This window comes from Gorilla gorilla, chromosome 9 (genome assembly GCF_029281585.2).
Source record: "Gorilla gorilla gorilla isolate KB3781 chromosome 9, NHGRI_mGorGor1-v2.1_pri, whole genome shotgun sequence".
NCBI lineage: Eukaryota > Metazoa > Chordata > Mammalia > Primates > Hominidae > Gorilla > Gorilla gorilla.
The window spans coordinates 26,859,383-26,886,126 of NC_073233.2; the positions used below are offsets into that span (position 1 = coordinate 26,859,383).

The 26,744-nt window shown below is 37.3% G+C and overlaps 1 protein-coding gene across 4 annotated transcripts in view; it reads left to right on the top strand.

Annotated features, from left to right (window-relative positions):
* PRMT3 (protein arginine methyltransferase 3) overlaps positions 1 to 26,744 on the top strand; it is a 125,609-nt gene that overhangs the window by 88,834 nt on the left and 10,031 nt on the right. For 3 of the 4 annotated variants that reach the window (XM_031016434.3, XM_055356603.2, XM_055356606.2), the window contains 2 exons: positions 21,374 to 21,424; positions 21,622 to 21,709. In XM_031016434.3, the coding sequence (XP_030872294.2) occupies positions 21,374 to 21,424; positions 21,622 to 21,709 (139 nt within the window). Of the gene's footprint in view, positions 1 to 15,919; positions 16,087 to 21,373; positions 21,425 to 21,621; positions 21,710 to 26,744 lie in introns of those variants that run through there. The other variant, XM_055356605.2, reaches the window with a different exon arrangement.

A 26,744-nucleotide genomic window follows, 5' to 3' on the forward strand; every position in this document is an offset into this window, starting at 1 on the left:
AACCAATTTTGCCTCCCAAAGATGAAGCCAACTTGTGCTGCTGAATTCAGTTTGCCAATATTTTGTTGAGGATTTTTGCATTGATGTTCATCAAGGATACTGGCCTGAAGTTTTCTTTTTTTGTTTTGTCTCTGCCAGGTTTTGGTATCAGGATGATGCTGGCCTCATAGAACAAGTAGGGAGGAGTTCCTCCTTTTCAATTTTCAGTTGTTTTGAATGGTTTCAGTAGAAGTGGTACCAGCTCCTCTTTGTACCTCTGGTAGAATTAAGCTGTGAATCTATCTGGTCCTGGGCTTTTTTTGGAGGGTGGGGAGGTGTTGATAGGCTATTTATCACCGCCTCAATTTCAGAGCTCATTATTGGTCTCGTCAGGGATTCAATTTCTTCCTGGCTCAGTCTTGGGAGGGTGTGTATGTCCAGGAATTTATCCATTTCTTCTAGGTTTTCTAGTTTATGGACAGGTTTTTATAGTTTTCTTTGATGGTTGTTTGTATTTCTGTGGAGACCACGGTAATATTCCTTTACCATTCCCGATTGTATTTATTTGATTCTTCTATTCTTTATTATCTAGCTAGCAGTCTGTCGTATTAATTTTTTCAAAAAAAACAGCTCCTGGATTCTTTGATGTTTTGAAGGGTTTTTTGTGTCTATCTTCTTCACTTCTGCTCTAATCTCGGTTATTTCTTGTCTTCTGCTAGGTTTGGGGTTTGTTTGCTTTTGGTTCTCTAGTGCTTTTAGTTGTGATGTTAGGATGTCGATTTGAGATCTTTCTGTCTTTTTGATGTGTACATTTAGTGCCATATATTTATTTCCCTCTTAACACTGCGTTAGCTGTGTCCTAGTGATTCTGGTATGTTGTCTCTTTGTTCTCGTTAGTTTCAAAGAACTCCTTGATTTCTGCCTTTCACTATTTACCCAGGAGTCATTAAGCAGCAGTTGTTCAATTTCCATGTAGTTGTGTGGTTTTGAGTGAATTTGATTGTGCTGAGGTCTGAGAGACTGTTACGATTTCAATTCTTTTTCAGTTGCTGAGGAGTGTTTTACTTCTGGTTAACAGCTCCTGTAATGTTTTACCATGAGTCTTAGCTTCTTTACATTGGGTTGCAACATGCTCCTTTAGCTCAGCAAAGTTCGTTATTACCCACCCTTCTGAAGCCTACTTCTGTCAATTCAGCCATCTCAGCCTCAGCCCAGTTCTGTGCCCTTGCTGGAGAGGTGTTGCAGTCATTTGGAGGAAAAGAGGCGCTGGCTTTTTGAGTTTTTAGCATTTTTGTGTTGATCCTTTCTCATCTTTGAGGTTGTTAACCTTTGAATGGGGTTTGTGTCAGGTTTTTCATTGATGTTGTTTTCTGTTTTTAACAGTAGGTCCATTCCAGACCCTAGTTGCCTCAGTTTTTCCCATACCAAGTGTCATACAGGGTATGACCAGTGAAGCCTGCAAAACAGCAAAGATGGCAGCCTGCTCCTTCCTCTGGAAGCTCCATCCCTGTAGGGTACTGACCTGTTCCCAGCCTGAACTGCACCCGTAGGAGGTGGTTAGAGACCCCTTTTGGGAGGTCTCACCCAGGTAGCAGGAGTGGGATCAGGGATCCACTTAAAGAAGGAGTCTGGCTCCTTTTTGGTAGTGCAGCTGTGCTGTGTTGTGTGAGACCATTCCTTGTCCAGACCATCTGGACTCTCCAGAGCTGGCAGGCTGGAATAGTCAAGTTGACAGAACTGCAGAGATGGCAGCCGCCCCTCCCCCTGGGAATTTGGTCCTTCTCAGGCAAACCTCTCTGACTGGAATTCCAAGCCAGTGGGGCCCACAGAATTACACTACTTGGCTTCCTGGATTCAGTTCCCCTCCTAAGAGTATCTAGGGACAGATCTCTGGCCTTGCCAGGAATCCTGGGGCCAGAGTATGCAAAACTCCTGAGTCTCTGTGTATGCCCCAGCGGCTGCTCTGCCAGGACTCTATACAGGTCTATGTATTGGACCGAAGGCCCTGGTGGTGTGGCTTACAAAGGGATCTCCTAGGTGCAAAGATCCATGGGAGAGGTGTGGTTTCCTGGGCAGGATCGCACAATCACTCACTGCTTCCCTTAGCTGGGACTGAGTGTTCCTTTGGCTTCGTGCTGTTAGAATGCTTGTTCTTCAGTACTGCAAGGAAAAAATCAGCATTTAGACAAAAAGTTCTCTCAGCAAGGCAATTTTACTTTCTGCAGAAAGGGTGCTCCTTGCGGATAGAACAATGGCAAGAGCACACTTGAACAAAGGAGGGAAGCAATTTATGTCTTTTATGCAGCTTGTCTTTTCTACTATGTCTTGTTTCCATTGGCTGGAGCCAGACCTCACAATCTAAACTAAAACCTGACTGGGTAATAATTTTAAACTTTTCTAAATAGGTGAAAGCAATGGAAGGACAAAGGAAAAGAGGAAGTTGTTTACTAAAGGACTTAGAAAAGTAATAACATTCTTAAATAAGGAAGGGGTAGGCTGCAAGCTGGGACATGCCTGTGAGCACATCTACTACAAATATCTTGGTTAAGGTACAAGGACATAGAATGTACTACTTGCCTGTGAGCCTGTGTAACAGCTACATAGGATAGGTTATTAGCACAGAGCAGGGAGTCTTGAACAAACTTAGTCTTTAAAAGAAATTATTATTTCTAACATTTATTATTATCCTTTAACAAGAAGGGAAACTTTGAAGAGGAACTTTTACTTTCTACAGTGCCGCTCCCAGTTGGTTCATCACCCCACCCTGCTTTTCTTCTTTCTCTGTGGATTGAGATGTTTGCCCAGTCAGTCCCAATACAAGAACCTGGATATTTCAGATGAAGTTGCTGAATTCATTTGCCGCTTTCATTCTTCTCTGTGAGTGCTGCAGACTGCAACTGCTTCTAATTGGCCATCTTGGCCCCCTTAGTATTATAATCTTATGTGACCACCATTGTATATGCAGTCATTGACTGAAACATTGTTATGTGGCACATGACTCTGTTTTTACTTAAAAACCTCTTAAAGTCCTTTATTTTGGATTCTATCAAACTTCATAAATTTGAATAGTGTCATGAGAGATATTTAATGTCTTTTTTTTTTTTTTTTTTGAGACAGTCTAGCTTTGTCTTCTGGGCTGGAGTGCAGAGGTGCGATCTCTGCTCACTGCCACCTCAACCTCCCAGGCTCAAGGAAATTCTCCTGCCTCAGCCTCCCCGGTTGCTGGGATTACAGGCAGACGCCACCACGCCCAGCTAATTTTTGTATTGTAGTAGATTTTGTATTTTAGTAGAGATGATGGGATTTCACCATATTGGCCAGGCTAGTCTTGAACTCCAGACCTCAGGTGATCTGCCCACCTCAGCCTCCCAAAGTGCTGGGATTACAGGCATGAGCCACTGCCTTTTAAATCTTTACATTAACAGATTTAAACAAATATTAAATGCTGACTATGTGCCAAGTACTTGTCTATAAAGCAGGCACATAAAAACAAAACATGGCGGGGCACAGTGGCTCATGCCTGTAATTGGCTCATGCCTGTAATTCTAGCACTTTGGGAGGCCGAGGCGAGTGGATCACCTCAGGTCAAGAGTTCAAGACCAGCCTGGCCAACATGGTGAAACCTCATCTCTACTAAAAACACAAAAAATATTAGCCAGGCGTGATGGCAGGCGCCTGTAATCCCAGCTACTCAGGAGGCTGAGGCAGAAGAATTGCTTGAACCCAGGAGGCAGAGGTTGCAGTGAGCTAGATCACCCTATTGCACTCCAGTCTGGGCAATAGAGCAAAAACTCCATCTCAAAAACAAAACATATTCTCTGCCCTGGAAAGGCACTTAAATGAAAGGAGGCAAGTTAAATGAAAGGAGGCAAGTACTATGAACATTTTTAATATGAATGTAAAGGTTTAAATATAGAGATACACCAAGTGTGGTGTGGGACTGGGTTTCTGGAGGAAAAATGTAGTTAATAAATTTTACAGCCAACATTCCATGAGGAAGTGAAAAACTTTGCCCCTCCCAAAATAAAGGAAAAGCTTGAAGTATGGTAGTCACTTCATAAGTTTCCTTTGAGATAATTTTTTTCACCTACTTTTTAATTCATTATTTCTTTTTTGCATTCTTTCTGCTGTTCATTTTTAGCCAATAAATATTTTTATTTCAGATATTTTTTAGTTGTACAATTTCTATTTTCATTTTTAGAGTTTTTTTATCTCTTAGAGTTTTTTTATCTCTTTAACCAGTTTGATCCATCTTTTTATCTGAATTCCTTGACATTTATAATCATTCTTTTAAGATAGATGTAATTTGCTAATTCCCCAAGTGATCTGTGATTTTGCTTCTCTTCCCTTTTAAGGGTCACATTTTCCAGTTTGTTCTCATATTTTATGCTAGACATTGTATAAAAGAATAATACGGACTAGAGTAGGTAATATTTTCCCTTAGAAGAATATCTCCTAGCTAGCTAGCGGGAGGGGTCGATCCCTTTTGATTTCCAGTGTCTTAAGCACAAGATCAAGCCCTTCCCTCTGGCCAAGTTCTTGGGAAGACCATCAAAATAAAGCTGAGTTTATGGTTTATTACAGTAAGGATGACCACTACATTGACAGTCTTAATAGCATCTCAGAGGAAGGACGTGAGAATATTTATGAAATTCTCAGCAGGTCTTTCAGTGTGTGCATTGGAGGGAAAAGGTCCTGATTAGGATTTGGCATGAGTTGAGAACTGGTAGACACATCGAGGGGTGGGTTTTAAAGTGAGTCTTGGCCGGGTGCAGCCGCTCACGCCTGTAATCCCAGCACTTTTGGAGGCTGAGGCAGGCAGATCACCTGAGGTCAGGGGTTCAACACCAGCCCGGTCTCTACTAAAAATACAAAAATTAGCCAGGCATGGTGGTGCATGTCTATAGTCCTAGCTACTCGGGATGCTGAAGCATCCCTGGAAGTGAACCTGGAAGTGAAGGTTCCAATGAGCCGACATAGCACCACTGCACTCCAGCCTGGGTGACAGAGCAAGATTCCGTCTCAAAAAAAAAAAAAAAAAAGAGTCTTTAAGAGTAAACAGCATAGTGAGTCATCTGTTCTTGAGGGGAGGGTATTTACTCTCCTGAGGATTCATTGATATATCTGTTGTTCAAATAAATAGATTTTCTTGAGGTACCTGAAACAAATACCTTCTTCTTTCTAAGCAGTAGCTTCTGGAATAGCAGATAATTGACTAGTAATGTCATATTAATAGAGATAGTGAACTGTGTGGCCACAGAAGGTTTTGGCTTAGGAGAAACCCCCCCTCTCTTCCTGTTTTGCAGCACAACCACCAGCTTCATCCACTCCAATAAGTAACGTGAGGGAGAATTGGTTTGAAGAGAGGACCAACCCTGCCTTTTGGATTTCTCCAAATTCCAGGGCACTGTACTAGTGTACCAGTGCACTGGGCCTGGCTAGTGTTTCCTTGTCCCAGCAAAGTTCTTGTGACTGTGGCATTTTTGCTACTTTACCCACCGCATGGGCCCTAGCATTGGGCAAACGCCCTCAGGTATGAAAGCAGCTGTTTTTGCTCAGCTAGGAAGAATTTATTCCCCTCTGGAGACAATTTAGACCTATTTGCAAGTAAGACTCCTCTGTGGTTTTAGTGAGAAATGTTTAGTCAGTCTAGTGTTTTCTTTTTGTTATGTTAGAGTGAGGGTCTTTTGCAACCTTCTACATCCTAATTAGAAGTCATCCTTGGATAAATTGCTTTTTAAAGCCCAAACTGGAAAATAAATCTGGGCCTACATATTTAGAATTTTAGAAAGTTCAGAAATAAAGTTAGGAAAGGTAAATGAAAGTAAACATAAGTTAGTGAAGTAAAAGTAAATTTCATGTTACCTTTCAGTTCTCAATTCAGTTCTTTGATGAACTTGATAGGAGTTGAAGGCTGCAGCGAGTAATGATTGTACCACTGCACTCCAGCCTGGGTGACAGAGTGAGAACCTGTCTCTTAAAAAAAAACAAAAAAAACAAAAAAAAACTACTTGATAAATGATAGAGATATTTAAAAGGCACCAATATTTAGCTTTGGATGGAATCAAAACAAGTCTTTCAGTTACTCAGTTTTTTAAGGCTAATGCAATTGCTATTAAAAGAAACTTTAAAATGTTTACAATTCAAACCAGTGATCTCTTAGTCATAATACTCTGTTTTCACTTTACTTTTTAATTAAGCTTTAAATTTTTCTAATGGCTTAAGAAAAAACTTCAAGATTAGCCCATTTATTTGCAATTGTGTTCTTTAAATCTTATAATGCTTCTGGAAAATCTCTGACAGCAGAATCCTACTAATTCTAAGCTTATTTCTAGGTATTAAATTAGCTCTTAGTACTTTTTGTTGTAAGTTGACCTAATTTTGACCTTACAAAGCTAATCAGCTAACAAAACTAATTATTAAAACACATCTGTGCTGCTTAGAAATAGTAAGATTTGTCTTGAACTTGCATCATAGGTTTTAATGGGACATCTGGTATATATTTTAATAGGCTTCATTAAGTAAATTTTATGTCTTGGGGGAGAACATTTCTCATGTGATCCCACCTCTACAGTTGGTTTTAGGCTCCTCCTTGTGGATGACCATGTGGTCTAAAGTATGGTCTTGAACTTTCTACTCTGCTCTGAAACCTGAACCTTTGTAGCTGGGCTTAGGTGGTGGTGCGAACATTTAAATCTCTTCGTTTATTCTCAGGAAATGTTCTTTGAGTAGTAGCATATGCTAGGAGCTGAGAGGTATTGGGAATGTAGTAACAAGCCACACCTGATAGTTCCTCTATTCAGGAGGCATTAATAGTGGAAACATAATAAAATTCACCCTATTTTCATCACCACCCTTCAGTGGAAAAAATATTCACCCTATGGATATTAGATAATACTAAAGAATTATTGAATTATTGAACATTTGGTTACATGTGATAAGGGCATTCTAGTTATCTAAGGGTTACATGTGATAAGGGCATTCTAGTTATCTAAGAAAATGTCCGTCTTTTTACAGACGCAAACTGAATTTGGAGGGAAGAAATGACATAATATAGGGTATTTGCTCAAGAGATTAGGTGAAGTATGTGTGCCGAATATAGGTGATAGGTTCGTCAGAGGTTCTGTAATTGTGTATGTTTGAAATTTTTGATAGTATTTATTTTTTTTTAAAGAATCTCACAACAATAAGAAACGCCTAAGAGTGACGAGGCAAAAGTACTGCACTGAGATAAAGCTATTTCTGTATATCTCAGCCACCTGCTATAGTTACCAAAGCTGAACACATGTTTACCCTGTGTCTTAACCATTTCCCTCCTGGATGCAGATACACACACAGAAATATGTTGACATGTTCACCAAAAAAAATGTTCAAGAATGTCTATTGCAGCCTTCTTCAGCCCCAAGCTAGAAAGTAGGATGGGTAAATGTGGTATTATTTATGGAATAAAATACAGCATTGAAAGAGAGATGAGCTTGGCAATACAGCACAACATGGATGAATTTCATGAACAGTTGATTTAAAAAGGGGGAAAAGGCTGGGCGCAGTGGTTTACACCTGTAATCCCAACATTTGGAAGGATCGCTTGAAGCCAGAAGTTCGAGATCCATCTGGTCATGGACATCAGAATAGTGGTTACAATTTGTGGGGTGACTTGATTGGAAAGGAGCATAAAAGAAGTCTCTGGAGTACTAGGAGTGGTCCGTATCTTGATCTGGGTAGTGGTTATACAAGTGTGTTCACCTTGAAAAAGTTCACTGAGCTGCATCCCAATGATTTGCTCACTTCTCTGTGTATGTGTGTTCTATGTAAAACCAGTGGTTCTTGCATTAGCTAGAAATCTGTTTTGCTTGTATGTAGTACTTCAGTTGAAAAGTTGACCAAAGCCAAAAAATGTCTATCTGGTGGTCAGTAGTTTGATAGGTTCAAGGAGTTGAAAGAAGCCTAGGATGGCTGGGACATGTAGATCATAGTGCTAAGAGATGGAAAGCACCTTGTGCTATTTGGCCGTTTCAGTTGTGATGTTTTTTAAGTAGAGTGTTGTGATCAGAAGGGCCCTTTAGAAAGATTGTGGCTAGAATATGGAGAACAAAGAGGAGACCACCAGAGTGGATGTGGGAGGCCAATATGTAGGTTATTCTAGTAGCTTTGCAGTGACTTACACAAAGGCAGTTTTAGCGGACTTGTTTGTGAGTTACCTAAGAGATAAAATTGACAGGACTTGGGAATGAGTTAGATAATGGGGAGTGAGGGCAATAACTCCCACTGCTCTCAGTATCAATGATGACTCCAAGGTTTCTTACACGTACAATTTGAAAAATTATGGTCCTGTCTGTCAAAGAAAATTGGAAGAGCAAATTTAGAGGTGAGGATCAGATGCTCAATTATTAGTATGTTGAATTTCATACCTTTGAGTTATGTAAGTAAGTAGTGATATCCAGTAGGAAATTGAAACACAGTTCTGTGGCCTGTCTTGCCAAGTTATACTTGTGACATATTTGGCCCAGATACATAAGAGTAGGAATCAAAGAACATTTTATGGAAGACTTTTTGAAAATATCCATTAAAATATGCTGCTGACACTTTAACAAAGCATTTTAAACAATGATAAAATTACATGAATGAGGATGTATTTTTTAACCTATGCTATTCCTTGAGGCTGTTGGATTCCAAAAGCTTGTTTTTTAAAGGAAATCCAGTGGAGTAGCATCATATGCAGATATAATTTATGCAAATTAACTGCAAGCATTCAGGTAAAAAAAAAAAAAAAAAGTCTGAGAGAAATAATGGTCTCAGTAGCACAGATGATTCTGCCCTCCTTTTTAATTGTGAACATGTGCCCCAAAATGAGCATGATGTGAGAAACACATCTGCTGTTTCTTTAGTAGATTTCTGTAGGATGAGCATCTTGCTAGACTGCATGATTGTCTTTATAAAAGTGTGTATTTTTAATACAATATGGCACTCACTATAAGCCATCTACTTCATCTGGAGCCCAGCCAAAGAAATGGTGATTTGTACCATTGCTTAAAGAACGGGTTGTATTGAACTTACTGAGGGATAGTTTATATGTTAGTCTCTAAAATGACATCTTAAGAGATTTTCCAAGGTAATTTTGAGATTTTTCCCATGTGACTTATCCTCTGCAGAATATGAGTACTATAAAATAATGTTTTGTCTTATTTGTTTCAAAGGGATTCTGTCTAGTTCTAATATTTTCCATATTTGAAGTCCAGGTGCACCTTATGCGTTGCTCTCCAAATTTACTTCCATTTGACTTCATTTTATCCTTCATTTTTCCAACACTAGAGAGTCAAGAGCCCTTGAAACTGGACCCCAGAGTATTTTAGCCTTTTAAAAGTCTGTATTTTTTTCAACCCATTCTTTGTGTTTAGCTTTTCTGTCTACTCTTTTTGGAAACATTACCATTATGAAAAAATTATTAAGAAGATAACGTTTCCTGCTTTGGAAAACTTTTAGGTATATGTTCATTGCCTAGAATAGTGGGAGGAATCGCCTGTAATACTGAAATCGTATTTAAACCTAGTCAGAGAGAATGCAAAAGTCCACAAAATGAGGAACCCTGCAGTTGAGTAAAATAACCTGTCCATAGAGTTGATAGAGATTCATGTCCTTGATCCTCTTTTGAAAGCCATGCTGAAAAATAATGCTTCTGAATTTCTGTAATTCATTGTTTAAATTTCAGAGACATTAAAGAAATTTTATCAGCATTTTAAAAAATTCTGATTCTAAAGCCTCCAAGTGAGTGATATTATAAAAGGATTTGAACATCAAATTGTTCTAAAATACAATTTGAGTGGAATCTTAAAATTCTTAAGCTATATTAAAATCCTTTAATTCTAGATAGGTATAGGTTTATGCTTGAAATGAGCAATGTTGAAGGACAATAAATTCTGAGAAATTAGCAGGACTAGAATATCTATCTGAAGTTCAGCAATAAGCACAAAATAGTGTATTTATCAAATAATAAGAGTGGACTCTTGATTAGAGATGTCAGAGAGGTTCTCGCTAGACTTATCACAGAGGCTGTCAATTAACATTATTAGATTGTGATAAGAAATGAGTTGGACCAGGTATTTTCCTTTTTGATTCAGCCGGTTACCCATGGAGTAATGACGTATAAGGAAGTAATCTTCCCAAGTTCAGGCTTATTTTAACTTACTTAGGCACTGACAGACACCATTGTGAATATTGGCATTAAGATCTTCTAAAAATCCTGAAGTACCTAATGTTGACAGACATTTTATGTATATGTATGTATTAACAGGAGGAAATCACTCCTCATGGAAAGACAAGTCAAAAATTAGAAAAATAAATTTGATGTATATACCAGATGGCTCAGAATATACCGTATAATATTTGCCACATTTTTAGTTCCCACCCTATATATCAGGTACATAACAGAAGGGCTTAGGTGGTGAGTTGGTAGCTATCTATCTTTCTACCTTACTTTTCAAAAGAGCAGAAAAAACTATTCATTTCAGAAAATAGGGTATATCACATCTTCTATATGTCCCCCTTTTACCGTCTGTTAAATCGTTCTTTCAGTGTTCCATCTCTTAATTTATACTATTGAAGGGTTGTAAAGACAAGTAGCATTTGGTAGAACTTGGTCACCTAGACACAAAAATTAGTTTTAATAATTTTCAGTTTTAAACCTCTTCAGCAGTCGTAAAACTCATTTTTTTATGCTGCCTTGATTTGTAAATTCAGTGTATCTGTTTTGTTCAGGTGAACAAGTGTATTCTTAAAATTAAAATATAATGTTTACTTACGACTGATAGTATCTTCTGTCATTTGAGGAATTAGGAATGGAACATAGGGCTTTTGCATGGATAGTTTTGGGGGAAGATTGGAAAGCAGCACAAAAAATGGAATATGAGGAAACAGTAATCATTGATATCAAGCAGTGGAAAACCGATGATGTGTGAGGGAGCAGGAGAAGAGAAATCTAGAGAAGCAGTGGGCTGCAAGCCTTTTTAAATGGCAGAGATTGCAAAAAAAAAAAATACTATGCAACATCACTTTTCATTCAAACATGGACTGAACACTATGTGTGGGCTTCTGTGCTAGGCACTATGAATACAACAAATAATCAAAATGTAATTTCTAGCCCTAGAGACATTCATTTAGAAGGAGAGGCCAACATAAATGGAGAATTGTAATGTAGTGCTCTATAATAGAATAGCAGAGGCATATAAAAGACACCCATAGCTTTGTATACTCTTCCTTTCCCTGATCCCTGCTTGTCTTTAAGGTTTTTACTTTAAGTGTGGCTTCTTCATGAAAGCCTTTCTAATACCATATGTATTGTATTAGTGGGAAGTGATTAATTGTACAGATGAGGGAATATTTCTCTGAAGTTGTTGCATCTGATACCAGTTTTGAGTTAAAAATAGGAAGTTATAAGTTAAAGCATCATCATTTCCTTTTATCAAAGGTTGGGACAGGTTGACCATATCTCTTTATCATTTAACAAATAGTTTACTTAATAAATCATACTGATTTCCTATAGTCCCTGAACATTCCAGGATATTTCATGCCTTCTGTGCAGTTTCACCATTTAGATAGCATGCCCAGGCATGCTTAGGCAGTGAGGATGCAGAGGCGAACAAAGAAATGGTAAGACTGCCCTTAAAGGGCTATTGGGATCTACAAGTGAACAAAGACATTGAACAAAAAGTATTATAAATATAGCGAGTGTTATTACAAGGAGTGCAGGAACATTTAATGGAGGTATTATACCCTACTCTGGGATTAAAGAAGGCTGCCCAGAGGAAATAATATTTAAACTGAGACATCACAAATGAGTTAGTTTAAGAATTGGGGGGAGTGTTACAGTGATATGGTTTGGCTGTGTCCCCACCCAAATCTCATCTTGAATTCCCATGTGTTGTGGGAGGGATCCAGTAAGAGGTAATTGAATCATGGGGGCAGGCCTTTCCTGCGCTGCTGTCATGACAGTGAGTCTCAAGGTCTGATGTGTATTATAAGGGGGAGTTTTCATACACAAACTCTCTTTGCCTGCTGCCATCCATGTAAGACATGACTTGCTCCTCTTTGCCTTCCACCATGATTGTAAGACTTCCCCAGCCACGTGGAACTGTAAGTCCAATTAAACCTCTTTCTTTTGTAAATTGCCCAGTCTCTGGTTTGTCTTTATCATACAGGTAGGGGGCCTTAGGTAGGAAAAAGCAATACAGTAAATAATCTTCCTCTTTGTAGTGGTAAGCCACATAAAATGGAGAAACCCTTTTGCCAAAAACAGCTACAAATGCCAAAAAAAAGTTAAATGCTATCTGTTTGAAGTTAACAAATAAGGAAGTACTACTAAGCCAAGACTCAGAAAAGAAGGTAATCTGAAAAATGAGACTAACAATTGGGGCTGCTTTTGCCCTATAGGCATTTACCAATTCAGAGGAAGGAGCTGAAAGACTTGTGTAGCCCTTTTGATATTGCTCATGTGGGTAGGAATACAAAGTGGGACCCTAATAGTTTTGCAGCACTTTGCATTGGGACTGTAAAGACTGTGCCCAAGAATAAGGTATGAGAGAAGTAAATGAACACTTGCATGGACTACAGCACAGCTTCAAGTCATCTGGGTGGTCCAGGAAGTCTCAAACCCTGATATTAGATTAAGATCTCGGTTTGCCATGCCCCCAGGTTCCTTGCAGAAACAAAAATTATTTATAGAAGATTATTACAGGTTTCAAATTATTTTCACAAAGTTTTTCAAATATTAATGTTCAAAACATATTCAGAGGTAATCAGTCACACAAGGACACAAAACAACATGAATCAAGAACCAGTTGAAGCAGTAGACAATAAAAACAGAGCTCTAGGTGCTCCAGGAATTAGTTATAGCAGACATAGATTTTGAAAAACTATGCTTACTAAATTCAAAGAGAAAAAATACTGCAAATTTTAACAAATGGAAACATTTTTTAAAATATGGTTTGGAAAAGAATTGAACAGACATTCTAAGACCAAATTAAATATGATTTGAGCAGCAGATCTTCATGTATTAGTGTAGAGAAGATCTGCGAACTGGATTTTAGGGCAGAAGAAAATGTCCAGAAAGAAGCCTGGAGACGTGCAAGAATGAGACAGAGGGAAGGGCAAGAAATAACGTGGATACAAGAAAAGGTCTAATTACATATACATGTAAATGGGCATCCCAGAGAAAAGGAGGATGAGAATGTTACAATATTTAAAGAGATGATGGCTAAGAATTTTCCAAAACAGATGAAAGCAACAATTTAAGAAGTACAACATAACCTAAATAGCATAATTTTAAGATTGTATCCAATTGTAGGTGTATATCTAAGAGAAGTGAAAACATGTCCACGCAAATGTTTATAGCAGCATTATTCGTAATAGCTAAGAAATGGAAGTAATTCAAATGTCTATCACCTACAGAATGGATAAGTAAAATTTGGCATATCCATGCAATGGAATATTATTCAGCTATAAAAAAGAATGAAACACGATACAACATGGTTAACCCTTAAAAACATTACGCTAAGTGAAAGAAACCAGTCACAAAAGACCATCTCTTATATGTTTCCATTTAGATGAAATATCCAGAATAGGTATATTTGTAGACACAGACTGGGCAAGAAGAGAATGGATGGAAGATTTCTTTTGGGGGAAATGAAATGTTTTTAAAATTAGATTGTAATGATGGTTACACAACTCTGAGTATACTAAAGAATGTTGAATTGTACAATTTAAATGGGTAAATTTTTCAGTATGTGAATTACATCTCAGTTTAAAAGAGGGAAGAGAAACCCACACCTAGACATATCCTAGTAAAACTACAGAAACCAAAGAAAAATCTCAAAGTTGGTGGAACTATGGTGCTGGAATTACCTTTAAAGAAGAGCTAAGTAGACTAGTAGATAATTTCTATAATTGGTAAATCTTCAAACTGAATACAGCTGTGAAACCCACACCCAGATGAAGAAACAAAACATCTCAGCACCCTAGTAGTCCCCTTTGTACACCTACCTAATACAGGGCATGTATGCCCTGTATTAGCCAGGTGCACAAGGAACAATGGAATTCGGGGAGCGGGGGAGAGGAACATTGGAATCAGAAGAAAAAAAGACAGAAGAAATTGTAATGACATTATCACTGTGCTGCCAGAAAATAACTGCCAACCCTGAGTTTAACCCAACTAAGATTTCTTCTAAGAATGAAGCTGGACAACTTGGCTGGGCACAGTGGCTCATGCCTGTAATCCCAGCACTTTGGCAGGGCGAAGCAGGCAGGTGGCTTGAGGTCAGGAGTTCAAGACCAGCCTGGCCAACACGGTGAAACCTCGTCTCTACTAAAATTACAAAGATTAGCCGGGCGTCATGGCACACACCTCTAGTCCCAGCTACTCGGGAGGCTGAGGCAGGAGAATCGCTTGAACCCAGGAGGTGGAGGTTGCAGTGAACTGAGATTGCACCTCTACACTCCAACCTGGGCAATAGAGTGAGACTCCATCTCAAGAAAAAAAAAAAAAAAAAAAGAAGAATGAAGCTGAAATAAAGATATTTTCAGATAAGCAGAAAAGAAGAGAAAGAATTTGCCTTAAAAACCTGTGCCAAAGGAAGTACCGAGGGATATTCAGGCAAACAGCAAATGATCCCTGATGGAAGGCCAGAAATTCAGGAAGGAATAAAGGTGAACAAAACTGGTAAATATTTACATACCAGTAGTTCTCTTAGGTATATACCCAATGGCCATGTTATGTATATTCACAAAAACCGTTCAAGTGCCTGTCAGCAGTAGACTAAATTATATAGTCACATATACCTTACAGCCATGAAAATGAATCATCTGCAGTAATGTAGATGAATTTCATAAACAATATTGAGGAAATTAGCCAGACACAAAGGACTGCCTGATGTATGATTCTTTATATATTGAAGTATAATAGGAAAAATGAATCTTTGCCTAAGAGTATTAGGATAGGTCGTTAGAGGCATAGGTGCATAAGGGGGACTACTAGGGTGCTGAGATGTTCTGTTTCTTCATCTGGGTGTGGGTTTCACAGCTGTATTCAGTTTGAAAATTCAGCATGATGTACACTTATGTGCACTTTTCTGAATGTACATTATAAAGCAGTTTTTAAAATGAAAAATCAGTAAATTTCATTGAATATTGGTTATATAAAACAATTTTGTGTTTATAGCTAGGAAGAAATGTGAGGTATCAATTTATGAAATGTCAAAATGAAAGTATTCGTGTTACAGACTCTGAAGGTGATTTTTGCCCCCTAAAACCACTTTAATAAACAATTTTGAAATTACAAGGAAGCAATCCCAAATAAATTTAAAAGGAGTTTCAGTTATCTTGAAATATTCTATGTAGATCAGAAATAAATTACATTGTGTTTTTCAATAAAAGTATTTTTAAAAATATTTTTGGACTATTGCCTGTTTTACTGCTTCCCATATTGCTTGGTCTATTTTTTACCACCACTCAATCTGGCAGTATCTCTTGAGATGTATATGGCACTTAATGTGTATTGTTCCCTAGAGGAGAATCATGAAAGAAAAGGTGCAGATTTTCTCTTGGGATACAATAGAAAATTAATTGAAAAAGAAAGAGTCCGTAATTTAATGTATAGTTACAATTGGGGAAAAAATCATAATATATAATTTTCATGTTTGTTGATTATGTCTTCTTAAACGCCATTTATTACTAGCACAGTTCATGCTCTGTATGTGGCAGCTCGTACAGCTTATGTTTGTATTTTCATCTGCTTGGTTTATATATGATGATCTAAGCTAAAACAGTCATTTTTATGGCATTGTCTGCTTACTCTTTCTTTGCTTGCTTCAGACTCATCAGTTGGCTTTTACATTCCATATTAAGATTTTGAAAGAAATACTTCAACGAAAAATGAATTGTATTTTTGTTATAGTGATTCTGCTGCATGGATTAACAAGCACTCTATCTCCATGCTTGGATAAACTCCATCAAAAGCACATTATCCTCCTACTTCTGTGGCCAGCTGCCTAATTGTATCTGCGTAACCACATGCTGTTGGAGCATGATACCAATGAAGAACAGAAATGATAAATTACTCCCTGCAGGTGATAGTGATAATGATAATTTTTAATTTCCTTCTTCCTCATAAGGTCTAGTCTGATCTTATTTCATTGGTTGCCATCCTATTACATACACACAATGCGTCCTCTTTAAAGAAATATTCATCACACTAAAATACCTGAGAAAGTCATTTTTTATCCCAAATCATTGTTCTTCAAATGAGTGTATATTAAATGAACTGCATTTACCTTTATACATATAAACAAAACATGGCTTAAAACAGATTTTTTCATGATTCAGTTTACAAATGCCATGAGTTTTCTTTTTGTGAAATCTGCAAAAAGATGAGTTCTGAAACTATTACATGCTGAGGAATATTTAAGATGTACAACAGAGCTCCATGCTTGTATTTTCCTATGTGCATCAAAGTAATTGTCGAGGATTCTCACAAAATATCAAGAGTGATCAAGCTATCCCAGAAATTCACTATGTATATGTAGTTTCCTTTCATTCTGTTTTCTTCTATCATTGTTTTTGTTTTTTTACTACTTACCACTCATTCTCCCTTCTCTCACTCTAAGGGACTTTTATAACTAAACTTTTAGTTATAAATTTTTCTGACTGTGGTATAATTCAGTGAAATTTTATTTAATTGTGACCTTACCTTTGCAGATTAACCCAGCTCCTACAGACAGATTTCAATGCTTTTTTTTCCCTCAGCAGTTCTCATTGCCCCAACAAGATATATACGTGAGACAAAGGAGAAATTTCTTCTGCAGTCAGCCTTCAGACCTCTCTGATCTTTTTCGAGCATATGTCAAGTTGTAGCTCCAGTTAGTTATTTGTTGCCATTGCCTATTAGTCATTATTTCCTATGGTTGTTTATTCTTATATTTGAATGACTTCCACGGAGATAATGTATATTCATTGAAATTAACATTTAAAAGATGTTAAGATAGCCTGTCAAAGTGATGGTAGCAAGGTGGCCAAACTGTAATTGAAAATAGTGGCATGTTTATATTTTCCTGACAAAATAAGTCATTTATTCCTAAATCAGCTGATATTTGGTTATATCATTATTCCTTATTTAATAGCTTTGCAGAAATAAAAACACTAATCATAATTCATTTGGTTTTATATTACTATGTTTCAAATTGAAGGGTTTTTTTTTTCTTAATCTCTTTTAATTAAGAGTTAGTAGCATGCAACTGTTGTCCCAGCTACTCAGGAGGCTTAGGCAGAAAGATCCCTTAAGCCCAGGAGTTTGATTTCAGCCTGGGCACCATAGCGGGACTCCATCTCTAAAATTAAATAAAAATTTTTAAAAATAAGAATCACACAGAAAAGGAAAGAAAAAAAGGTAACACCACAAACCCTGTCTCTTTAAGGGGCATTCTAGATCATGTTGGTGTTTGAGGGTAAACACCCATTTTAAAACCAGAAACTCCCTTTGTTTTTTTCAGAGCAACAATCTTCCACTTTCTCAACTGTACGAATGCTGTCTAGTGAGTAGATAGATTATCTGCACACAGTTTGAATTTTAGGTGAATTCCTTCCTAACTTCTCCTGCTTCTGCTTTCTGTTTAATGTGTGCTGTGGAACTGAGTATTACTGTAAACCAAACCTCATTAGAAATGTGACTGTGCTTGACGACTCAAAGATACTGTGAGGCATTTCACATAGACGCAATTTCAGATATTTGTCATAGATTCTTTCCAGTGCTTACAACTGAAGTTAACTATATCTGTCATTTTTCTTTGTCTTAAAACTTATTTTTTGGTTACCCAGAACTTCCAAGTATTTCTTTCACTATACTATTTAAGGGCTGGAAATTTTTCACTGAAATTCATACACAGTTTTGGAGATTGATTAGTAAGCATGTGTGGCCGGATGTGGTGGCTCACACCTGTAATCCCAGTGCTTTGGGAGGCCCCCCAAAAAAATGTGGGGAAAAATAAATCCTAGTAAGCTAATAAGAGCTTTTGTGAAAATTTGGGTTTTTAAAAGCAGCTTTTGTAACATCTTCAGATACATGAAGAGAAGCATTTCTAATTCTGATTAAAAAAAGACTGGCAATAAATATAACAGTTATAGAACTATAATTACAGAAAGATGAGAGGCTGTTACATGAGTTTAAAACAGAATTTTAAAAGGTACATTAAAAATTTTGAAAACAAAAGGATGTTTTAGAACTATGGGTTTTCTGTTCTTGTTGTTGTTCCAGTTTACCTTCTGAAGAACTTCTTTTAAAATGTTTCTAAAGGAAGTCTATTGGCAATGAATTTCTTTACTTTTCCTTGACTTGAAAATGCCTTCATTCATTCTGTCTAGATATAGAATTTTAAAACTTTTTTTTCCTCCATCAGTGTCTTTTTCTTTTCCATCTGGACCACCAATGACACGTTAGATCTATAGGTCTCTAAGGTTCTATAACATGCATTTTAATTGCTGTCTTTTTCCCTTCTTCATATTGGATAATTTCTATCAATCTTCAAATTCACTGATTTTTTCCCTGTCATCTCCATTCTGCTATTCAACCCAGAAGTTTCAGTTATTATAATTTTCAATTAAAAATTTTTCATTTGGTGCTTTTTTATGGTTTCTCTGCTGAGAATCTCTATCTTTTGATTCATTCCATTGTGTTTTCTTTCACTGTTGGAACATGGTTATAATTGATGCTTTAAAGTTTTGCTTGATAGTTTGAGCATCTGGATTATCTCAGAGGTGGCTTGTCTTTTCTACTGAGAGTTGTTCAATTTTCCTGATTCTTTGTATGTTGAGTAATTTGAGATTGTACCTTAGATGTTGTGCATGCTATGTTGTGTAAACTGTGTGTCTTGTTAAAATCTTAAGGATGTTGATGTTTGTTGGTAGCAGACAGTCAAGCCCAGTTAAAATCAGACCATAAGTTCTGTCTTAGTGTCCGAGCAGACAGTTGGCCAAGTCTCAGTCACATTCTCTAAGCCTTTGTTATGCTGTTTTGAGGCTGTCTTACACATACCTAGTTTACTGATTAGTCTGAGACTTTTACAGATTTTTCAAATCTCAGGTCAGTTCTCTAGGCCTTTACTTGTTGGTTTCGGGTTTTTTTCCATGCATGTTTTATCCAGAGGTTAATCCTGAGACTTGCACCAGTGATTCAAATTTTAGTTCAATTCTCTAAGCTTTTGCTGGGTGGGTTTGGATCTCACCTGAAAATGCGTAATTTGGGGGTTAGGCTGAGACTTCTGCATTTCCTACATACAGAATTAGATCTTTTCTAGCTCTCTCCTCTCCATATTTGTCCCACATGTTCCATGCTTTTCAGAGTTAAAAATTATTAGTTCCATTCAAGTTCAGTTAGTCAATGCTTTAATAAAGTATACTGACTATATAATAAAGCTAGCCATATTTGAGACTGAAGACTAAAAATTTTAATTTGGCTAAAATTTGTTGAGAACCTACTATATAACATTGTATTGGGTAAGGGGCATAGAAGTGAGTTATACATATGCCTTGCTCTTAAATAAATTGCAGTATAAGGCAAACTGTAATATACTATTGTAACTAACATAATAGAATGTATAATAAACACATTTGCTCAGCAAATATTGTATTGTATTGTATCCTATGGGCCAGGTTACTGCTCTGGGCACTAAGAGTATAGTGGTGAACAAGACAGGCATACAGGAATAAATAAGAAAACAGTTGAATTGGTCTGTGAAGGGGTATCATAAGTATCTGGAAATCAACTGATAAAGTTATATTTAGAAATATTCTAATTAACCATGTGGTTTTTATGATAATCTGTGGCTGAGTACTACATTGTTTTATAATTCTATTTGGCAGAATTATTACTAGTATTTTGATTCTCTCTTGGTATCTAAATTGCAGTGAACCTCAGGGTTAAATATTGAGTTTGGTTTGGACCTAATCCATATTAACCCTACAAGATCAATAAAATGTCACATTTTTAACAAAAGTAGCAGAGTACACAAATAAGCTTTACCATGATTTTTCAAAAAATCAGTGTCCTGTTTTTTACACTTTCTAAGCTTAATGTAATGCCAGCTTTAAAAAGTGATTAAGTCCAGCTAGTTCCAATAGTGAAAGAAAATGGAATGGTATTTAAATTTAACCAAAAAACTCAAAATTATGTATTTATCTGAGTATGTTAATTTCTTTAAGAGATCTTTTGTAGGCTGGGTGCAGTGGCTCACACCTCTAATCCCAGCACTTTGGGAAGCCGAGGTGGGTGGGTCGCAAGGTCAGGAGTTCGAGACCAGCCTGACCAACATGGTGAAACCCCATCTCTACTAAAAATATAAAAATTAGCCGGGTGTGGTGGCACACGCCTGTAGTCCCATCTACTCAGCCTTGCCTGACCAACACGGTGAAACCCCATCTCTACTAAAAATATAAAAGCCAGGTGTGGTGGCACACGCCTGTAGTCCCATCTACTCAGGAGGCTGAGGCAGGAGAATCGCTTGAACCCGGGAGGCGGAGGTTGCAATGAGCTGAGATCCCGTTGGGCAACAGAGCAAGACTCCATCTCAAAAAAAAAAAAAAAAAAATCTTTTTGTACTATCACAATAACCCTTAGAGCTCACTTTGGAGTTTCTCCTTTGAGTACTTGCTTAAACATAAGATTTGAGTACTACTGTTCATTTTTTCAGGAAAAAAAAATAAGTAACATTTTAAAAATCTTTATTTCATCACAAAAATATTCATAGTACTTAAAAACAGATATACTGGACTAGAAGAAATTAAATGAACTGGCTTTGTATAAATAGGATGTTTTAATTATTTATTGCTATGTAATAGCCCATCTCAGAACTCTGGCTTGAAGCCCAAACCATTTATATCTGTTTGTTTCCGATTCTGCAATCCTGACTGGACTTAACTGAGTAGTGCACTTGCTGGTCTTTCCTGGCATCTTTCATGCCGCTGCAGTTGTCTGAACGCTTGACTACAGCTGGAGAAGTCAAGATAGCCTAATGCATGGGTGGACATCTCAGTTGGCGAGTGAGGATCAGTGAGGGGCCAGCTGAGTCTCTCTCTCCATGTGTGTTCACCTTTCAGTGGTCTAGCATGATTATTTCTCTAATAAAACGTACTGATTATTTGATTAGCCTTATTACCTTTATTATGTTGTTTCTGTGAGGAAAAGCCAAATTATATTACTTCGTTTTTACTTACAACATCTTTTCCAGGAAAAATATTGAGTTTAAGAGGTATTTAGTCTCTGAAATGGTTTATCATTTACCATGTCTTAAGAGACAGTAATGAGTTATTATATTATGTAATTCATTTAGTAAGCATTTATATTTCTTTTTTTAAAAAACAGGCAATTGCTGGCTACTTTGATATATATTTTGAGAAGAATTGCCACAACAGGGTAAGTATCATGAGTTATCTCATAAGAATTAATTATTACAGAAGTACATTATATTTTATTTTGTGCCCCAAGGTGTTTAATCATAAGCATTTTGCTGCTGTAAGCAATTGGGGCTTGTGTTTGATGTAGTAGATTAATGTACCATGATATTAAAAATCTTGTACTTCATCAAATACCTTTGAACTTTACCAATTCAGGTCGTGTTCTCTACAGGCCCTCAGAGCACCAAAACACACTGGAAACAAACAGTATTTCTACTGGAAAAACCATTTTCAGTTAAAGCAGGTGAGAAAGAATAGTAGGGGGGAAAGTATCTTATTCATTCTGAAGTAAATGATATTCATTCATTTTACAACCACCTTTTATGTGCACACTATATTTGTTTTTTGAGACGGAGTCTCGCTGTCTCACCCAGGCTGGAGAACAGTGATCTCGGCTCACTGCAACCTCCATCCCCTGGGTTCAAGCAGTTCTCCTGCCTCAGCCTCCCAAGTACTTGGGATTACAGGCACGCACCACCACACCCAGCTAATGTTTGTATTTTTAGTAGAGATGGGGTTTCACCATGTTGGTCCCCAACTCCTGACCTCAAGTGATCCACCTGCATCAGCCCCCCAAAGTGCTGGGATTACAGGTGTGAGCCACTGCGCCTGGCCTGCACAATATATTTGAAGCAATATAACAGATGTTAAGAAAAGATATTCTTAGAGCTTACCATCTACATAAATTTTAGATGGCATATCATTTAATTAAAGACATAATTTAAGAAAAATTTTTAAGTCTAATTTCTGCCAACTAAAATAAATAAGATTACCTGGCTCTTAAAGTATCACAGAATAATTCAGAAAACTTCTGGCAATAATTAGTATTTAATAAGTTACAAATATAACTAAAAATATTTTCTTTCTCCAAGTGACTGAAGAGAAATATTACCAATAAAATAAAAGTTAAAGACAATTTCATTCAGTAGTTATTGTAGGCCAGGCACAGTGGCTTATGCCTGTAATAAGCCACTTTGGGAGGCTGAGGCAGGAGGATAACTTGAGGCCAGTTTTGGGTTTTGTTTTTTCTTTTTTGAGACGGAGTTCCACTCTTGTTGCCCAGACTGGAGTGCAGTGGCACCATCTCGTCTCACTGCAACCTCCACCTCCTGGGTTCAAGCAATTCTCCTGACTCAGTCTCCCAAGTAGCTGGCACCACCACGCCCAGCTGATTTTTGTATTTTTAGTAGAGATGGGGTTTCACCACGTTGGCTAGGCTGGTCTCAAACTCCTGACCTCAGGCGATCTGCCCATCTCGGCCTTCCAAAGTGCTGGGATTACAGGCATGGGCCACCGCACCCAGCCGAGGCCAGTTTAAACCAGCCCAAGCAACATAGCAAGACCCTATCTCTACAAAACAATAAAAATTTATCTGGGCATAGTGACACAAGCCTGTAGTCTTAGCTGCTTGGAGGCTGAGGCAGGAGGCTTGCTTGAGTCTGCAGTGAGCTATGATGACACCACTGCACTCCAGCCTGGGTGACACAGCAAGACCATGTCTCAAAAAAAGAGAAAAAGTTATTGCATTCAAAATATATTTGTCTTAGCATTCTCTCCACTGTCTCTTCCCTGTCTATCCAAATCTTATGCAGTATTCAAGGGCTAATCAGATTCTATTTTTTATTTTAAAAACTCATTGATTGTTGACTTACATTAGCACCTATAGTTCTGACATACCTATACATTTCACTCTAAAAGTTAGAATTTCATTATGGAATTTAAAAATTTAAACTGCTTACTACATATAAGTCTTCTTGTACCACCTTCTCTGAAAACCTCCTGAGGGTACAAAAGCTGAATGTATAACAAGCTGCAGTGAAAAAAATCCAGCTTCACCAATAACTCAGGAAAAGGCTAACTGAAACCATGAGATGCTGTTTCTTGTCCATCAATTGGGGGAAGAAAATACATAAAGTTTAACAATGTCAAGTGCTGGCAATAATGTAGCCAAATGGAACTTTCATTCCCTTTTGCTGGCTTTTAATTAGTAAAACTTTCGAGAACAGTTTGATACTATCAAGCTAAGTATAGATGTACCATCCCTACAGCCAAGCAATTTTTTCCTAGGCATGTATTCTAAACAGTCTCTCCCACAACATATGTAAAAATCTTTATAGCAGCATGGTTTTTTTGTAGAAGAGAAAAATTGGAAATAACCTTAATTGTCCCTCAGCAGAAGATGGATAAATAAATGTGGTAGTTGCAAAGCATAGTATCTGGAGGAGGTAAGTTATGTATGTATGTTTCTATCAAAAACAACATTGAAGCTGGGCATGGTGGCGCACACCTATAGTCCCTGCTACTTAGGAGGCTGAGGCCAGAAGTTCCCTTGAGCCCAGGAGTTTGAGGCTGCAGTGAGCTGTGATTGAGCTGCTTTACTCCAGCTGGGGCGACATAGTGAGACCCTGTCTCTTGGGGAGTTCATGTAGGGGAGGCAACATTGAGCAAAAAAGAAAATTGCAGAATGAGTCTGACAAGATACCATTTATGTGAACTTTTAAAACATGTAAGCAACCATACATACACATATCTAATACAAGTATGAAACAAGCAACTCAGATTCAGCATAGTGGTTACCTCTGGATAGAAATAGGATTAGGGCAGGCTACAACTGGGGTGGGGGGTGGGGTTCAATGTCATATAAAAGAAAACTTTGTAAAAAATTGGAGGAACTCTGATAGATTTTACAAAGCTGAGTGGTGGGCTCTATATTACAGTTACCAGGTGGTTATCAATCTCTGTTTTAAATATTTCATAAATTCTATAGCTTCAGTTTCACCGTTGGTACCTAAATTGAGTTTAATAGATGCAAATAAATACCAGATTGAAGCAGCACCTTGTCATTTTCTCACTTTGAAGTTGCAAGTGATATGGAAATATTTGCAAGTGGTATGGAAATAAAACCTTGATGGTGTCATTTTCTCTGTCTGCAGAAAGCTTCAGCACAGCAAAACTGAAATGAGGCAAACCCAAATGAGGTCCTTTAAGCCTCATTTTTGTTTTTCTGTAGCTCTGGTATTTGGATTGATGTTTGGAAACTTGAAAATGTTGCTTTTTTTTTCTTCATTGTAGCCATTTTGTCATCTTAATACTAGAATTTTAAAGGCAGTACTAGTTCATGTTTTAATCGTGAGGGAGACTTAAGATAGCATTTGAGTTTCATTCTCAAAATTTTCTCCTACTTCATTACAAGAAAATATTGTTTGATGACTAGTGAAGTTTTAAAATCCTAACTATTCTTTACCCAGTAGTCCTTAGAGTAACTGGTTTGTGCTTTGCTCTTAGGTATTTATAGAATATCGTGAAGGAGGTGTGTGATGCAAATGTTGCCTACTGGCACCACCTGTGTTTCTTTTACTACTGTGGTGTATGCATTTGTATCTAAATAGTAAGACCAATATATCACAAAATAATAGAATCCCCTAAGAGAATACAAGCTGAAGAAAGATTTTAAAAGGAAATTTTACAGTTGGAAAAATAGTCATTTCTTAGTTATGGGAGTATAAAGAAAGGATCATATAAGTAAGTGTTAACACTTTTTGTTGTTGTTCTGAATCCTGCTAAGCCTTTGATGGTAGCATTGATTAATAGATGCTGGGAAGTTGCAGAGCAGAGTACTGAAGAGGGTAAGCTCATCAGAAAACAAGCTCAAAAAGATCTATAGGAAGACTCCTGGAGTTTTACACAAGTAATGTAATAAGATGTGTATATGTAGGATTAAATGCACAAGGTCAGGCAAAGTAGTTGGAGCAAATGTGTACCAAGGAGTCCTCAGTTCACACAGGGCTGCAAGGGGTTCACATTTCTAGCTTAAGGCTGTCTAGATCCTCCTTAACAAATCTTAAAAACAAGCCTTGAAGGGAAAAGAACTAAGCTGCAAGTAACTTAGTAGCCACAAAGGAAAACAAAATGGATAAATTCAACCAAACATTGGATGCAGGAAAATGTCTGATAGGAACAGACCCAGAAGTGATGAAATTAGCAGACAAGCATGTTGAAAAACATGTTATAACTATGCTTATGTGAACATAGCGAAGAGAATATAAGAAGACATTTAAAGTGAAAATGTCATTTGATGGAATTAATGGCAGAAGAAAAGATCAGTGAACTTGAATACATAGCAATAAAATGTATCCAAAATAAAGCAAGGAGAGAAGAAACATATTTAAAATAAAAATGAACATATCCACAGTAGCTTATGGGGAAATACCAAGCACTCTATCCTAGTCCTTGGAAGAAGCTGAGGGAGGAATAGGGTAAGGTGAGGCGACGCAACAGGAAGTATATTTGATACAAGCTACACATCGAAGAAACTCAATTAACCCGAAGAAGGATAAGCTCAAAACACCAAAACATACCAAACTAACAGTGATAACTTTTTAAAATTTTAACATAAGCCAGAGTAAAATGAAACATCATGTAGAGAAGAACAAAGAAATAACCTTAGAATATTCATCAAAAACTGGCCGGGCGTGATTGCTCATGCCTGTAATCCTAGCACTTTGAGAGGCCGAGGCAGGCAGATTGCCTGAGCTCAGGAGTTCGAGACAGGCCTGGGCAACATGGCGAAATCCCATCTCTACTCAAAATACAAAAAATTAGCTGGACATGGTGGCACGCACCTGTAATCCCGGCTATTCGGGAGGCTGAGGCACAAGAATTGTTTCGACCCAGGAGGCAGAGGTTGCAGTGAGCTGAGATTGCACCACTGCATTCCAGCCTAGGCAACAGAGCAAGACTCTGTCTAGAAGAAAAAAAAAAGAATATTCATCAAAAACTGTGTGGGAAAGATGATTAATTGAATGACATTTTGAAGTATTGAAACTGGCAACCTAGATTCTGCATCTACAAGAAATATGTTCTTTAATGAAACTAAATGAAGACTTTTTCAGGAGAAAAATGCTGAACAAATTTATTTAAATGCTGAACAAACTTATTTTCAGCAGACTGGAAATATAAGACATGTATTAAAGTAAGTTCAAGAGGAAACAAAATGTCACCAAATGGAAACTTGGATCTTAACAAAGCAGTGGAAAATGCCAGAAATGGTAAATGTGTGATCACATTAAAAAGCTTTATTTTTTCATTTCTTAATTTCTTAAATGATCATTGACTAAAGCAAAGTAATGTTTTTAGGCTTAAAACATATGGAGAAGTAAAATATATGGCAATGATAACCAAGGAAATTAATGATAAAACAGAAATATTTAATGTATTGTAAAGTTTTTACACTGTATGTGAAGCAGTTAAGTATGTACATTGTAAACCCTAAAGCAACA